The sequence below is a fragment of the Bombyx mandarina genome, chromosome A1 (genome assembly GCF_030267445.1).
Source record: "Bombyx mandarina strain Sakado chromosome A1, ASM3026744v2".
Lineage (NCBI taxonomy): Eukaryota > Metazoa > Arthropoda > Insecta > Lepidoptera > Bombycidae > Bombyx > Bombyx mandarina.
Genome location: NC_143234.1, coordinates 20762659 through 20779086, shown reverse-complemented (window position 1 = coordinate 20779086; position 16428 = coordinate 20762659). Strand labels below are relative to the sequence as shown.

The 16428-nt window shown below is 35.8% G+C and overlaps 1 protein-coding gene across 1 annotated transcript; it reads right to left on the bottom strand.

The window, feature by feature from the left end:
- Nucleotides 1-201: 201 nt before the first annotated feature.
- Nup58 (nuclear pore complex protein Nup58) lies at nucleotides 202-16176 on the bottom strand. The gene is made up of 13 exons (XM_028174005.2): nucleotides 15922-16176; nucleotides 15221-15507; nucleotides 14685-14777; nucleotides 14345-14482; nucleotides 8901-8951; nucleotides 8509-8586; nucleotides 8146-8276; nucleotides 7017-7167; nucleotides 5835-5978; nucleotides 5262-5423; nucleotides 4538-4660; nucleotides 3777-3860; nucleotides 202-683 (listed from the first exon to the last, which is right to left on the bottom strand). Exons 1-13 carry the CDS (start codon nucleotides 15999-16001, stop codon nucleotides 562-564), a joined length of 1644 nt encoding a protein of 547 aa, XP_028029806.2. The 5' UTR covers nucleotides 16002-16176; the 3' UTR covers nucleotides 202-561.
- Nucleotides 16177-16428: the final 252 nt, after the last annotated feature.

The window sequence follows — 16428 nt, the reverse complement described above, 5'->3', positions numbered from 1 at the left end:
CATAAAGTTTAAATAAGTGTGAAATAGTACAATAGTATCTATTCGTTATGTTCATAAATAAAATTACACACATACTCTTACCTTCATTTTCAAGATGGTGTTTTATCCTGTACACAAGTCTTCTTTAAATTTACTCAGACACATACAGCACTACTACAGTACCCTAATACAAATATAATAAATATTAATATTATAAAAACATTTATCTTAATCCTGAAAATTTAATAGTTTTTGGCACTTCGGGGATGGTTTTTGACATAGTAATATCAACGCATAATAGTGGATGGACAAGTAGCTTTAGGAAATATGTGTATTTAATACATTTAGCGATATTCACAGCAGAGCACAATTAGATTTCACTAGTTAAATATGAAAACGACTATTCAACTCGATCATTAAAAACATTATCCGTGCACTAGCACTACACAACAGCGGCCGATAAACAAACACTTCCAGACATGAATTATTTTTAATTATTTTTCAAGATTCACTCGCGTTTATTAGACAGTGCACTGGTCCAATGTCCGATTAGCGCTAACAAAGCGCTATCTAACGCCAATATCATTGTTTTCCTCTCTTCCCGGGCGGTTTCTGAAGCTGGAATGAAGATGGGCCCGTTAACAGCAAGGTAGACGTGGAATTCGTCTGCGGCGGAGGATTCGAATGGGGAGGCCACGAGGTTGCTGAAACAAAACCAGTCAATCAACTACTGAAGACACAAATCGTCTTCTCGCATTAAAACTGTATAATCTCAAAACTTACTAATTTTACAAGAGAGTGAGTTTTAATGGATTAACATGTGGTATTTTTAATATTAATCTTCTTTGCAACATTTATTTTTTATTTTTTAACAGTTGCATTAACTGTCTTTTAAATTAAGATAAAATTATGTACCTATTAATTTTGTTAATAGTCGTAAAAACATAGGTAAACTAAAAAAAAAAACTAAATTAAGCTCTTTTGACAGTATTTATGAGAAAAATACTGGTTGACACCAAATAATTCCGCATATTATCTCAATTTCGAATATTTTTGGAAATTGTACACTTTTAATGCGAAAAGACGAAATGAGGACTGATGCAATGCACTCGTCGAGGCTTTAGGACAACGAACAAATGGAAACCTTACCCAACTCCTGTTTTTATTTGTTTTAATGTATCAAAAGTCAGAAATTTTTACTGGAGACGAGTGAAAGCATTTTTAAAAACATTTTTTTAATGTATTTTATGACCTGGTAACTAAGACCTTTAAGTCATGTCTTATTTTAATTTATATTCTTATTTTTATGAAAAATGATAAAATGGAGTGAAATGAAATGACAATGATTAATTTCAGACATTAATCAACTGGGATGAAATTAAATAAAATGAGATAATATGGGATGAAATATAATCGCAGTAAAATGGTGGTTATTTACTGAGATTATTTCAGTGGACTTTTTGGAGGAACCCGAGAAGTTACGTCCAGCAGCTTTGTTTCATTTTCCCACATTTGTGAACTTTCACAGATATTAAACAGTTAATAAACCACCGTTATTACACATTTAAACCTGAAAAAACACGAAATAGAAAAAATCACACAACTTCACTCCTCGCGTTCCCGCCAAAAAGTCTTTTAAAAACAAAAAACGTACATAACATAGATAATACACATAAATTAGTTATAGATAAGCAACTCAAGCACTCAACAAAAATGTTGACGGTCGTCGGCCACTAGATGGCTTCGTTTCGATTAGTTTCTCATTGCTCCTGTTAATGGCAGTAACAAATTACCTATTATAACGGAACGTAATTTCCGAACGTGCGATACCGCCCCCGCCGCCGCCTTACCGCCCGCTGAGACAGAGCTCTTTGAGCGCGAAAACACACGCCCTCAGCGCGCGCGACGACGACCAGTAAAATATTGCGAGTCTTAGATTAACTGTACGATTCTCAACTCATTTTGTATTTTATGTTAGTTATTGTGTCGCTTTTTATATTAAAACCTCATACCAAATCAGTGTAAACATTATTTCTATATCATCTTCGCCAACAGCCCGGAACAACGAACTCACAAAAACTCACAAAAGTCCCGCCAGTCGGACTTGTAGTGTTAAACTATCCTATATTTTATTTTTAATGAAGGATTTTGTAAATTATCAGAAACCACAAATTTTTAAAATTTATTAAATTTGTCTATAACAAATAAAAACTTGTATGATTTATAATTTTTTTATTTTTTGTGATTAGTCACACAATAATTAAATGCCTTAACTTTAACAATTTAAAAGTTTAGGGGCAACCGCCTAAGATGTCGATAGTTTCCAAAAAAAAATGTATTAAAGATCTCAGTTTTCAGGGCCCTGATAAATAATGTGAAAGGACGTATCGGCGGCAAGTCGTGGTGTGGATCAGCATAGCTCATTCCTGGCATAGCCTCCTTACCGTGGCAGCCGCTAATTACAGATCCGACCCAGGCGACCGGGGCAAGGGAAGGCATCCATCTCCCGATAATTGTATTGTCCGATCCTCCGGATTCTCTCTCGGTGCTTTTAGGACCCTCAAGCACTGATCACCGACCTCGTCGAGCTCGTCATTTACGATGGAGTTCGACGAGCGAACTAGCCCACAGACACGAGCCACTGAGTTTCTCGCCGGATCTTCTCGGTGGGTGGCGATTCCAATTCGTTGGTAGATTCAGTGAAGCACTGCTCTTGCTAGGGTCAGTGTAAGACAATTCTCTCAGGTTGAGCCAGTGAGCCCAGCGTCCACAAAAAGCTGGAGTATCCCTTATACTACCAGCTAATAGATAGGGGAAAATGACATCCTGCTTAGTTTTGCACTAAAGCACTCATGCTTTTCGGTTTAAAGGGCGGGGCAGCTGCTGTACTGCTCTTCGGAGACTTCGAACGTGGGGTCGAGGAAAATAAACGGCGTAGATGCCGCCTCCCACCACAAGATATTAACTCCAGTGGTAGTATCTGTGGGCGTTGGTAGTCACTGAGTACCAGATGGCTGTGAGTACGACCACTCACTCAGTGAAATACAAAAGTATATAATTTGTGTACAATATTAGACGGTAGACGCTTCGAACTTTCGAAAGAGATAACGCAACGACGTTGTCCCCACATCAAACTATCAATTATATGGTGAGATTATTTGTGGTTATGTGTATTGTCCTCCGGGAACCTCACCGGAGCAGTCAATAAAATACTAAGTATATTGACATGTTTATTCGCATCAGCGGCCGCGGTGGATCACTGCACGTTAAACACTGACTAAATTAAACGGGGCAGGGTATCATTCCCATACAATACCATTGCATCTATGTGTTTCAATGATAGTTTAATAACGTCCAGGTTAGACGCCATAGTTCTGTGCCGTATCTCTTTTGCGTATTTCTACTTGTATTTCAAGGTAGGTATAAGAAAATCATAAATAAATAATAGTTTAAAAAAACTATTATAAAAAAATACGCTTTTTTACAATCAAATCATTTTTTGTTACACTATTTTAAATTCAAATTTATTAAAATTTATTTTCTATTTTTTAGTTGAATTTTCTATAAAAGCGTATTTTGTTAGTTTTTTTAAACTATTATTTATTTTTAATTTTTTTGTAGAATATCAATTTTCTCAATACATATATATTTTTTAATTTTAAATTGTCATCGATCCTTAATAAGTATACCAAATTCGAGTTAATCCGACGTTTTGAAGGGGGTCAAAATCATGTTCAATGATTCCGTTAAGGGCATACATACGTCTGAAGCTAATAAAAGCGTATTAAAATACATACCGCTGTTATCAACATTCGTAATCGGCGTCAGATTGGACCCGATATAGCTGAAGGGCGTCGGCCCGGCCAACTGGTGCACGCCTCCTGCAAGCGATCCCATTAGTTAGTGCGTCGTCCTCCCGCCATATTTTTTTTTATTGCTTAGATGGGTGGACGAGCTCACAGCCCATATGGTGTTAAGCGGTTACTGGAGCCCATACATTTACAACATAAACGCACCTCCCACCTTGAGATGTCAGTTCTAAGGTCTCAGTATAGTTACAACGGCTGCCCCACCCTTCAAACCGAAACGCATTACTGCTTTACGGCTGAAATAGACGGGGTGGTGATACCCACTCGCGCGGACTCAAATCGGTGGCACCGGAGCAGAGTTCATCCATATTATCTGGAACCGCTGCGTTCATCGACAGAGCGCTTCCAGATATCTTTTTTGCTACATACCGTCCGGATATGGAATGAATTCCCCTCCACTGTGTTTCCCGAGCGCTATGACATGTCCTTCTTCAAACGAGGCTTGCGGAGAGTACTTAATGGTAGGCGGCGGCATGGCATTGCTGACGTCCATGAACGATGGTGACCACTTACCATCAGGTGGGCCGTATACTCGTCTGCCTACAAAGGCAATAAAAGTTGTTCGTGAACAAGTGCTAGATCCGTATGATACTTCTTTTATGCGGCACCTAGACACCAGCATTATCACTGCACACCGGGGGCATTAATAGCTATGTACTGCAACAAAGAAGACTGAACTATATCCATACCCAAAGCAGCTCTAGGGTCGGCCAGCACGGCACTCACTCGGTTCACTTCACCGGTCAACGTAGACTTAAACTTTCTTTTACCGCTAACATCCTCTTGTAACATTTGGTCTAGGCTTGTGTTATCTGCAATAACATATTCCACTATTTGCGTACACTATAAAAGGAAGCTATTCGCAAAGCAGATGTGACATTAAATAGCTAATGTAAAACATTGGGAAAATATTATTGATATGAACCTCGGAATATCGGAATTATATAAACTTCTTAAAGAAAATTTAACTTTTTTTTTATTGTTTAGATGTGTGGACGAGCTCACATCCCACCTGGTGTTAAGTGGTTACTGGAGCCTATAAACCGAAACGCATTACTGCTTCCCGGTAGAAATAGGCAGGGTGGTGGTACCTACCCCCGCGGACTCACAAGAGCCTACCACCAGTAATTACGCAAATTATAATTTTGCAGGTTTGATTTTTATTACACGATGTTATTCCTTCACCGTGGAAGTCAATCGTGAACACTTGTTAAGTACGTATTTCAAAACGCCTAGCGTCGTTTACTCTTTTTTAGTTTATATTTTAACATTGTACACATATATCTGAACATTATAGATATTATTGAAATATGTAGTGTGTTTGACTTTTAAATATTCCGAGTGAAAACATCCCGCGAATAGAAAGAACAAATAACAAACGACACTATTAGTTTTGTAATAATGTCGACTAACGGTTCTGTAGGAGGTCAAACGTGGCAGCCGGTTCCTTCAGTATGTAGGTCCTCAGGTTCTTGTACTGACGCAGCTGCTCCTCGACTTGGGAATGTACAGTCTGCAGCCGGCCCGCCAGAGCTACCAGCGACTCGTGCATACGACGAATGCCTAGTGTTAATTCTGTAATAATTTTACTTAAATTAGTAAATAATGATATTTTTTTAAAAGTACATGTGGGTTCCATCATTTTTTTTTTTTATTACTTAGATGGGTAGAGGAGTTCACAGCCCACCCGGTGTTAAGTGGTTACTAGAGCCCATAGACATCTACAACGTAAATGCGTCAACCACCTTGAGATATAAGTTCTAAGGTCTCAGTATAGTTACAACGGCTGCCCCACCCTTCAAACCGAAACGCATTGCTGCTTCACGGCAGAAATAGGCAGGGTGGTGGTACCTACTCGTGCGGACTCACAAAAGGTCCTACCACCAGTAAAGTGTGGAATCCATCCCCTCCAGTAAGAACAGCTGCAACGACTGATGGATCTTAATTAGTAATTAAAACACATTATCGCTGTCGTCAAACACTTACCCTTTTCGGTCAGTAATTTGGGTGTCGATTGCATCTGTTTGTCTGCGATTTCCATTTGTCTCCTAAACGTTATTAGATGCTGTTCAAGTTCAGAAATCAGGTCCTTCACGTACTGAGGAGGCGCCATGCCTTCCAGCTCCGAACCTGAAAAAAATTACATGAGTTTCTGATTTTGCTATGTAACCTGAATGACCTCTTGGGTTGACCGTCAATGGTCTTGAGCATCTTGAGTTATGAGAACCTTATCAGCCCACTACACTACTCTCAGAGTTGTTCATATTATTATAATTTGAATTATTACTACATATTACAAATAGCACTTTTTGAGAGTTTGTATAACATGATTAAAGATTTAGTGTGCGATAGGAGATATCAGTTAATTTAATTTATAATATAATTAATTAATAAACGTTATAATTATTTTTCAACACATATGCGGTTATATATTATATAATAGTATATAGCAGTGGTGTTTTTTTTTTTTAGGAAGGTAAGATTACTGGTGGTCGGAAGGCCTTTCCAGTTTTAGCAGGACAGGTGGGCCAGCAAATGCTCAGCCAGGAGAGGATTTATGTTCTATGGATATCATACGTCTCGGTAAGCAGCCATCAGCATAAGCAGATCAACGTGGTCGAAATCGGAGTGGAACGCAGCACCGTCATCATTATTATTTTTTTTATTGCCTTTTTAGTCAGACGAGCATACGACCCACCTGATGATAAGTGGTTACAGTCGCTCATGGGCGTCAGCAATGCCATGAGCAGAGCCAAGCCGCTGCCTACCATACTATTTAGCCCACTGAGTTTCTCACCCGATCTTCTCAGTGGGTCGCGTTTCCTATCCGGTGGTAGATTCTGCAAATCACTACTCTTGCTAGGGCTAGTGTTAGCAACGTCCTCAAGTTAGAGCTCCGTTAGCTCACCTACTCGCTCGCTTACACAGGCAAGGACTCTCAAGGCTACCAGCTTAGATAGGGAAAAAATAGTAATGAGTAATGTATGTATACTATACTTGAAGTGTACGTATACTATACACAGTAACTATACTTGAGACCTTAGAACTTATATCTCAAGGTGGGTGGTGCATTTACGTTGTGGATGTCTATGGGCTCCAGTAACCACTTAACACCAGGTGGGCTGTGAGCTCGTCTACCCCTCTCAGCAATAAATAAAAAAAACATACCGGGCGCCGCGTTGTCCCGCAGCACGGTGTCGGCGGCGGCGAGCGCGGCGGCGGCGGCGGCTCGCTGGCGGCGCGACACGCAGCGCGCACGCGCCACTTCGCCGCACACGCGCGCCGCCTCGCGCGTCAGGACCGCCGCCTCGCCCGCCACCTGCCACAAGCGATATCACGATAGTACTATGTCACTAGGGATGATCGATATTCATTGATGTTTAACTGGTAAACATCGATGTTTTGGTTTCGATAACATCGGTACATCGATATTATGATAATAAATTATCAAATTATCAGATTTTTGGCGGGAACGCGAGGAGTGAAGTTGTGTGATATGTTTTATTTTGTCTATTTAGTGTTTCTTCAGGTTTAAATGTGTAATAAAGGTGGTTTATTAACTGTTTAATATCTGTGAAAGTGCGCAAATGTGGGAAAATGAAAAAAGCCGCTGGACGTAACTTCTCGGGATCCTCCAAAAAGTCCACTGAGAAAATCTCAGTAAATAACCACAATTTTACTGAGATTATATTTCATCCCCTATCGTCTCATCTCATTTCATTTAAGTTCATCCCAGTTGACTAACGTCTCAAATTAATCATCTTCATTTCATTTCATATTATCATATTATTTCATAAAAATAAGATAAATTAAAATACGACGTGACTTAAAGGTCTTAGTTACCGGGTCATAAAATCCCTTAAAAAAAAGTAGGAAGAAATCGCTGTTAGTCAAAGAATATGGGTTTATTATATACTTCGCTAACAAGTAACTAATTCTATATATGTTGATGTGGTGAGTACCGCTGTATATGAGTGCTGAACGTGTACCGTTGTTTTATACTACGGTTTGAGTAAAACGATGTAAAAGTGCTGATGTGAATGCGCGCGTGCCCTCTACGATACATGACTCGTATGCTTACTCGTATTACTTACTTACTTACTCGTATGATACTCGATGTGCCTTCTTCCCTAGGTAGTACAACTATTTTAAACTAGATGACACTGAATAACGTAATCGAAGTCGAGTCCAATAATTAAACGCCCGCTTATAATCCGTAAAACGTGGTTTTAATTAATAAACCTCAAAAGTCACGAATTTTTCTTGTTTAAATACTTAAAATTATTTGTAACCATACCTTATGCAGTGGCTTGATAGACACTCGCATAACTTCAGAACTCAGAGACTTTTGTTTCTTGACAAATTCTTTGAATGAATCCACTGTTGTTGAAATCTCATTTGGCAGCTTGGTTTGCTTTGGTGGCTCAGCTGTAAAATCATTCAAAAAGCACATTGTTTAAACTAGACATTTCAGTGTTTTTTTATAGTTTTATACTACCCAGATGGAACAATCACAATACCATACATATCACAACGTGAATGCTGCCATGGTATGTCTTGGCACATGTGAAATTTCTCACCTTCAAACCAGAACACATAATACAGCAGAGAGAAGATGGTGATATTCCTATTTCAATATAAATTTAGCATATGGACTTACTTTTAGCATCTGTAGTATTCGTCACACCAATACCACTTGTAGCCGGTGCAACTCCTCCAAGGCCGAAGCTTGATGTCCCTGATAATATCCGTATTATTTTAAGTACACACAAAACTTTAACTGGTCTGTAGCGGCGTAACACAGCGTAACTTTACACATTTCAATATAGTAATTGAAACCTAAGAAAATACAGCTTAAATTTTAAGGAATAATTCAGTTTGCTATTATCATTATTATTATACTATTATTTGGATACCACTATTATTGTAATAAATTCTCATATCAATAGAGAGCAATAAAGTTAATGTTACCAAATATTTGCCAAATGTTCAAATTTAAACATCTTTTAAACGCAATGTCAATATCACATGATAAAAGTTTCAGTAACTTACCTAATGTCGATGGCTGAGTACCAGTTAGACTGGTTGTACCAAGCTTAGGTCCTGGGAAAGAAAATTAGGTTTATTCATGTAAATGATGAAAATGATTGGGTGGTTAAAATAATGATCAACATTTCTGCCGTGCTTACGATAAATACAGTAAGTCACATTTTTGTCGATATTGAGTTAAGCATATATTTGGAATGTAGAGATTGAGACCTACATTTCTGTATATTTAAAATTTTTAAATGTGGTATAGAAACTTAAATAAGGATAAGCATAATTACAGTAAGAAACATTTTGCGCCAAAACATACTTATTATAATTGCAGTATGGGCACATACGGTTGATTTTTTCATAAAGTTTAAACCATTTCCTATGTATTGATACAGTAAGTAATTTTGCTATTATTATTTTTAAGATATGAGTATTTTTCATCAAGTATCACTGAAACATATTAACAGTAAGTACCACATACTTTTATTATATTAATTGTTGAAAATAAATCATTAGTTACTAAACCTTAACATATCTACAGTAAGTTCAACTTACTGTGTATATGATAAGTCAGCAAGTTAAAATATTTATTTTTATGCATAGTCGTAACAACAGCAAGATTCACTACTGTAATTATGTTATGGAATACTTTATATTAAGCGTAGACTTGTCTGGAACATGTTAGGTAAACACGTTACTTACTGCAAATATTATAAGGTGTTTAGTTAAAGTTGGGAGGGCTCAATTCATACTAATGTATAAAACAGGTCATAATGAGATGTTTCAATCATTGGACCTTTTACAATTTTACAAACTAAAATTGTAAAAACCCAAAAGTTTCCTGAGGTGAAATCTAAAAATAGTCCCAGAGGAATCACTGCAGACCATAAAGCAGATATTATACAGAAGCTTGTACCTCTGATGCCTGAGAATAGAAGAGATTTTTGGTTAAACATTTCGAATTCTGCAACAAATCTATTAACCGAATAGTTTTGAGTTCTTTTTTTTTTTTTAAATAACAGGGGTTAAAGTATGAAACTGCCGTTTTGTTGTAATAGGTACTTCGAATTGACATAGAACCTTCATGCTTTGAGATTTTTTAGTAAACATGTGCAACTTTCCATTATCGACTTTCAGTTTTTTTTTGTTATTCAGCTTAGACAAGAAAGATCGAAAATTCGAGTGATTTTTTAATACGATTTCCGACGCGGAACTAACGCTGCAGTAACAGCTCGCAATATCAATGTTGCGTTTGGAGAGGGGACTGCTAATGAACGCACCGTGCGATTTAGTTTAAACGCTTTCGTGATGGAAATTTTGATTTGAAGAACGAACCACGTGGTAGACCGGTGAACAACAATGAATTGAAAAATATGGTGGCAGCCGATCCGAGCCAAACTACCTAGGAATTAGCGGCATGGCTTAACGTTACCTTACCAACAATATTTACTATTTGCACCAAATCAATAAAATAAAATAAAATGAAAAATGGTTGCATTATGATTTGACTGATCTGCAGAAAGAAACGCGTGCTGAACCTTGTGTTGCCTTGTTGAATCGATACAGAAATGAAGTAATATTGGATCGAATTGTGACATCTGATGAAAAGTGGATTCCTTACGATAACCGTAAGCGAAAAATGCAATGGCTGACCTCATGTCAAACGCCGCAACAGTGTCCTGAAGCAAAGCTTACCAATCCCTGTATAGTAATGGTACCTAACTGTTTGGGGATCCCAGAATGGTGTTATTCACTATAGCTTTCTCCGATCTAGTCAAGAAATAACGGTAGATGTCTACTATGCCGTCCTCCGAACAATTATAGTTAAAATTGCAGTGAAACAGCCCTTAATCATGAATCGATTTTCACCATTATTGGTCCATGATGACGCGAGACCTCATACAGCACGAGAAACCGTTTTAACTCTACAGGAACTACAATTAGAAACCATTGGTCACCCCCCGTATTTGCTAGACATTGCTCCAACGGACTACCATTTTTTTCGTAATTTGGACAATTTTCTACATGATAAAAACTTTTCTTCCCAGGAAGTAGTACAGAATGCTTTCACACAGTTTGTAGAATCTAGATCACCAGAGTTCTATCGCAAAGGCATAAATGACCTTTCTATTAGATGACAGCAATGTATAAAACAATATAATAATGGAAGATATTATGACTAAATAAATATGTTAAATAAAAAAAAACGAATATCAATTTTTCAGTACAAATCGGCAATTTCCTACTTTAACCCCTAATATACTTATATTACTAATCAATTAAAGGACATTTACTATTTTACCATAAACGATTTATTATTAATTTGTAAGATTGACGACTTATTTGATAAGTTCTTGTATCGAGGATTTCATAATCTACATAATAGTTTAGTAGTAATAACCGTCTTAAGAGGTTAAATGACTTATTAAAGATTTTAAAGTACCTTATTAGATCAGGGTTGTGCAGAGCGTTCTGTCAATCTACGTATTAGTATTTTTATTATAAAGATTCCAAAGAGAAAACTGTCTTAGTTTTTTTAGAAACAAAGTGTTTATTTTTGGTGTTTTTTTATTGTGTACAAAGAAGTACACACACGAATTGAAAAAAAAAGGTACGGTAAAGGTGTTGTTTGTGTAGATACCTACAGAGCTTAGTTTATTTGGTTTATGATTATGTGATGTACGAAGCAGATTGTACAAACACGAATTGATTCTTTTTAGTTAGTTTATGATATGATTTTCAATGCTTAAAAAATTCAATAAATGGAACTGATTTTAAAATTTTATAGTATTAACAAAGTTGTGTAATTATTCTATTAAGCTGTGATTTCATAAGATCTCTTTTGTTTCTTTTATCTACAAATAATATCGAGGAAGAGTAATTAATTATGGTTCCAGTGCTTTATGATAGATGCCATAAGTTTACATATTGCTCCTAGATATAATTACAGTAAGTGATTAAGTTTTATTACGCAAATTGTGCAATTTTTGTTATTCTGTTTAAACATTTACCTCATTCCGTAATCATAATTGCAGTATGTAGTTCAAACTAAAGATTGTTACAGTAAGTCACACACTTACTGTACCAATGCTTAAAAAAATGATTTTTTTTAATTATTAATTCCTTAATATAAATATTTTTTCAAGCTTTATAATTTAAATATTATTTCTAAATAAAAATAATAATAGGCAAATTGTTAAAAAAGCCTATATTTATCTTAAAAATTTATAAAAACTTAGATATGCTTTATACTTCGCGAGAAACGTCAAAAGTAAAATTGAAATCTTTAACCGCGTTTTTCTCAAAAGTGTCTCCAAGGCACTTACTGTATATATCACAAGCACGGCAGATTTGGTTTATGAAAGAGGAATTAAATTGAAAAATTGAGAAAGGAATTTAGGTATTCTATCTAGATTTTAACATTTTTTGAGTCATTAATTATAAGTAATGTAAGTCAAACAATAAGATCGACCATTATCATCCGATGCCTCAACATTTGGATTTATTTTATGTTTTATATGTTATTTCTTGTTCTAATTTATTGGCAGAGGAACAATACTGATAATTTCCCAATTTTTCGCAAAACAAGCAAATAGATATTAAGCAAAATAGGAGAAAGAAATTACTTGTAAAGTCAAGGTAGTAGTAGTAAGGTACTTAATAGTTTTTTCTTTGTTTATTGATATAAAATTCAAACGCATCATATAACTTGAACAACAATATGTGCGAAAACATATAGTGTAAATGTTTTTATTATTGTTTGGTGGATCTATACAGAGTCGCCGTTAACATGACTAAATTTTATAACTGATACTCAATTTACAAGATGCAACGGAACCCTGTTTCTAATACTTTAATAGGTTTTGATCTTTATAAAAAGTAATATGTGTCTAATTATGTAGTGTTACATAATTTCACACTACATAATTAGACAAAACAAGAAGTTATATTGTCAAATAAAATTATTGTCTTATCATGTAATCACTAAGAATGCTGGATAATTCCGAAGGTAACAAATTTAACTACTATCTAATATTATTATGGATAGAATAATCTAGTTTTAGTTTTCACCATATTCAGTTCAGCAATCCCTCTTAAATTAAGACTTCATGACTTCAACTTTAAAAAATCATGATATTGAAAATTTTCATAAAGTAGCATTTACTCATTAATCTACAATAATATATAAAATACACTACCAATGAAAGCTAACGAAGACATCATGCTATTTGTGTCTATGTATTTAAGTATCATAAAGTTATCTTTTATTTACGTTTTAAAAGTTAATAAATATAACCTACTATGTCTTTGGTACTGATCTCAGGAAGTCTAAATATTTTACATATATATTTTCTAATTCTCACAAAATGAAAGTTAATAATATTGATTCGATAAATTCATCTCACCAACTGTAGGAGTGACAATCTGATAACAGTCTCTAGAAGCACATTTTAATTTGTAATCATCACGTTTTACAGGACTTAAATCTTCAGGTATTATCAGGACATTACTAGTGGGTGCTTGAAAAGATTGGAATTTTGGTTTGTAGGATGAGAAATGGTCGGGATACATGGCACTGGAAGGATTATGATCTCAATTTGTATGATGTAGGCATTCTCCACTCGGTTTTGGGTTATAAATGGCTGTAGTTATTGTCAAAATATGGAGAAAGTCATTAATAATTGTTTGTTAATGTTTTTGCTGCATTTTATGCTGCATTTCTTATTGCTTAGATATGTGGACAAGCTCATAGCCCACCTGCTGTTAAGTGGTTACTAGAGCCCATATACATCTACAACGTAAATGCCGCCACCCACCTTGAGATATGAGTTCTAAAGTCTCAGTATAGTTACAATGGCTGCCCCGCCATTCAAACCCAAACATATTACTGCTTCACGGCAGAAATCCAAGCAAACTCACAAGAGATCCTACCAACAGTAATTGTCATCAACTGTCATCGACATGTTAAAACTTTCGCCCTTGTACTGTTGCATCTAGCTTGCTGATAAATTTAAGCACGGATGGATGAAATTACTCATTTTCCCACTCCATTGAGAGGAATTTCTATGCTTGTTTTCAGTATTTTCACAATTTTTCAAACTCTTTCTTTATTGCAGAGATTGTTTGGCAAGCCCACATGGTGTTAAGTTTTTACCGGAGTCCATAGACAGTAATAACATAAATACAGCCATCCACCTTGAGACTTGAGTTCAAGTCTTATTTTATAGTTTAATTTCCCCACACAGCAAACCAAAACGTTTCATTGTTTCACAAAATAAATAGGCAGAGTGGTAGTACATAGCCATGAGTGCAGTGAGTGAGTACTGCCAGTGTGGGCACAATACTTACATAGAACAGCAAATAGTAACAAATTGCATTTAATTTATATGGAACTGTTTCACTTGTGAGCGTAGCTCAGACGGTAAACTGTTGGTTAAATGTTAGTAAATAGTACATACCAAATAAACTACTAGATGTAGTGGCCGTGCCAGTGGCTCCCAATAGTCCAAACCCTGTTTGAGTAGTTGCTGTACCAAGACCAAAACTCAGACCCAACCCAGTAGTTGATGTAGTAGCTGGCTGTGTCCCAAAACCACCTGAAGCAAACAAATAATTTATTAAAATCAACTTAAATAAGTAATCTTAAAACAAAAAACAATATATTTTTTTTTTGTAAAGTCCAAAATTCGTAATAGTGTAATCAATCATTCTATGATTTGTTTTTGCAGAAAAAAATCAATCAAGTCAGACTGCAGTATAGATGTGAAGTATATAAATAATTTATTTACTATGACAGACCTAAAGTATTTGATCCAAGGCTAAAATTTGACCCAGCAGTGCCTGTACCAAAAGCCGGTGTTGTAGTCGTCCCAAATGCTGAAGTGCCTGTGCCTAAACAAGATTATTATTACACAGTTAAAAAAATATAATAAACTAAAAGAATAGTAAGCCTTAAATAAAATTTGTCCATTTAAGCCTTTCAGCCTTTCTCAAAGTGGGCGATAACGCCCGCTTGTGGTCGCTGCAGGCCTAAAGGGGGTAAGAAACCCAAAAAAAAATGGGGCCGTTGTGTTGTGGCTTGGGAAGCGATTTGTAATTTCATCTAGGAGGACTTTAAACACCAACTGAGGTCTTGCTATAGTGGTTTTTTAAGTAGTTAAAAAAATGGGGGTGCTAAAAAAGAATTTATTCTCAAAGTGGGCACTAGACAAAATATGTTTGGGAACCCCTGATTTAAGTGTTTTCAAATTCTAGCCATTATAAAATATGACATCACAGCACAAATGCTTTCCAGACATGCATTAACTTAAAAAATTAACAACAATTAAAAATACCAAAAGTAGGAGCTGTTGAGCCGAAGGCCGGTGTAGTGGTTCCAAATACTGGAGCTGCAGAATTAGCTCCAAAAGCAGGTGTTGAACCAAAACCTGGATTAGTTGTTGTACCAAAGGCCGGAGTGGTTGATGCACCGAAAGCAGGTGTAGTAGTCGAACCAAATGCCGGTGTTGTCGAACCAAAACCTGCACTACCAAATGCGGGCGCTGGAGTAGCAGATGTACTCCCAAAAAGGCCTGTTGATGGCTGAGATGTTGCAGTCATGCCAAATCCTGGGGTTGCAGGTCTGCAAATAAAAATATTAAAATTGTTATGCATCAAAAGGTCTCAGCCACAAGCACTTCATTAAAAATTAAGAAAAACTTAAACAGGTATTTGACATACACTTCTTATCGTATTCTTAGTACTAGAACTAGTAGTCAAAAACTACAAACTTATTGAGAACTTAAAAAGTACGTTTTACAACTTACACTATCGTTGGAGATGTAAATCTTTAACGTTTATTAACCTTTTAGAACGTAACGCACTACTTACATATGGTTACCGCCAATTTTTGAGATTTCCAGAAAAGGAAAACATTTCAACCCACATTAGGTGTTGATGCAGATTAAAAATCCACGTTACCTATTTAAAATACCGAAAAGGTTTTCTACTAAGAAGGTTACTACTTAAAGTATAGTAAAATACGTAAGTCACTTACTTGTTGGTACCGAAACTAAAACCTCCTGCGAGTCCTGTGGTAGCAGGAGCACTTGAAGGTGTGCCGAACGAGAAAGACATCTTTGCTAATTTCAGCACTTTTCAGTTATTCACATATCATTCTTCAAGTGATTTAAATTTGAACTAAAGCCAGTAAGGCCTGTTAATAATAACACAGAGTGATCAAGACAAGTCGTTGCTTGAGCTATGAATTGAGGACATTGAGGTTGAAATAGGTGAATGAAGTTAGCCCCTCAACAATTTTTTTTTTTCCTATTTTATACTTATTTTCTATTAATTGGTTTGTTCATCATTTGTTCATGATTGTTCACTGTTAATAATTGTTTGTTCTGCATTTATTTATTTAAAAAAAATATTTAAAAATATACCTACAAGTTAGCCCCTCTAATGCAATTTTTAATATTTTTTCATCCTTAATGACTCGTAAATATTCATTTTCGATTGTTCTTATATAAAACACTTTTGTTCTCTTTCGAAATTACTCGTT

Excerpts from the sequence above, each read along its gene's own strand:
- Nup58 (XM_028174005.2), bottom strand. The coding sequence starts at position 16,001 with ATGTCTTTCTCGTTCGGCACACCTTCAAGTGCTCCTGCTACCACAGGA. Across the intron at positions 15,508-15,921 it reads TTTAGTTTCGGTACCAACAA|ACCTGCAACCCCAGGATTTG; the intron begins GTAAGTGACTTA and ends TTTTATTTGCAG. Across the intron at positions 3,861-4,537 it reads CGACCCTAGAGCTGCTTTGG|GAGGCGTGCACCAGTTGGCC; the intron begins GTATGGATATAG and ends GATCGCTTGCAG.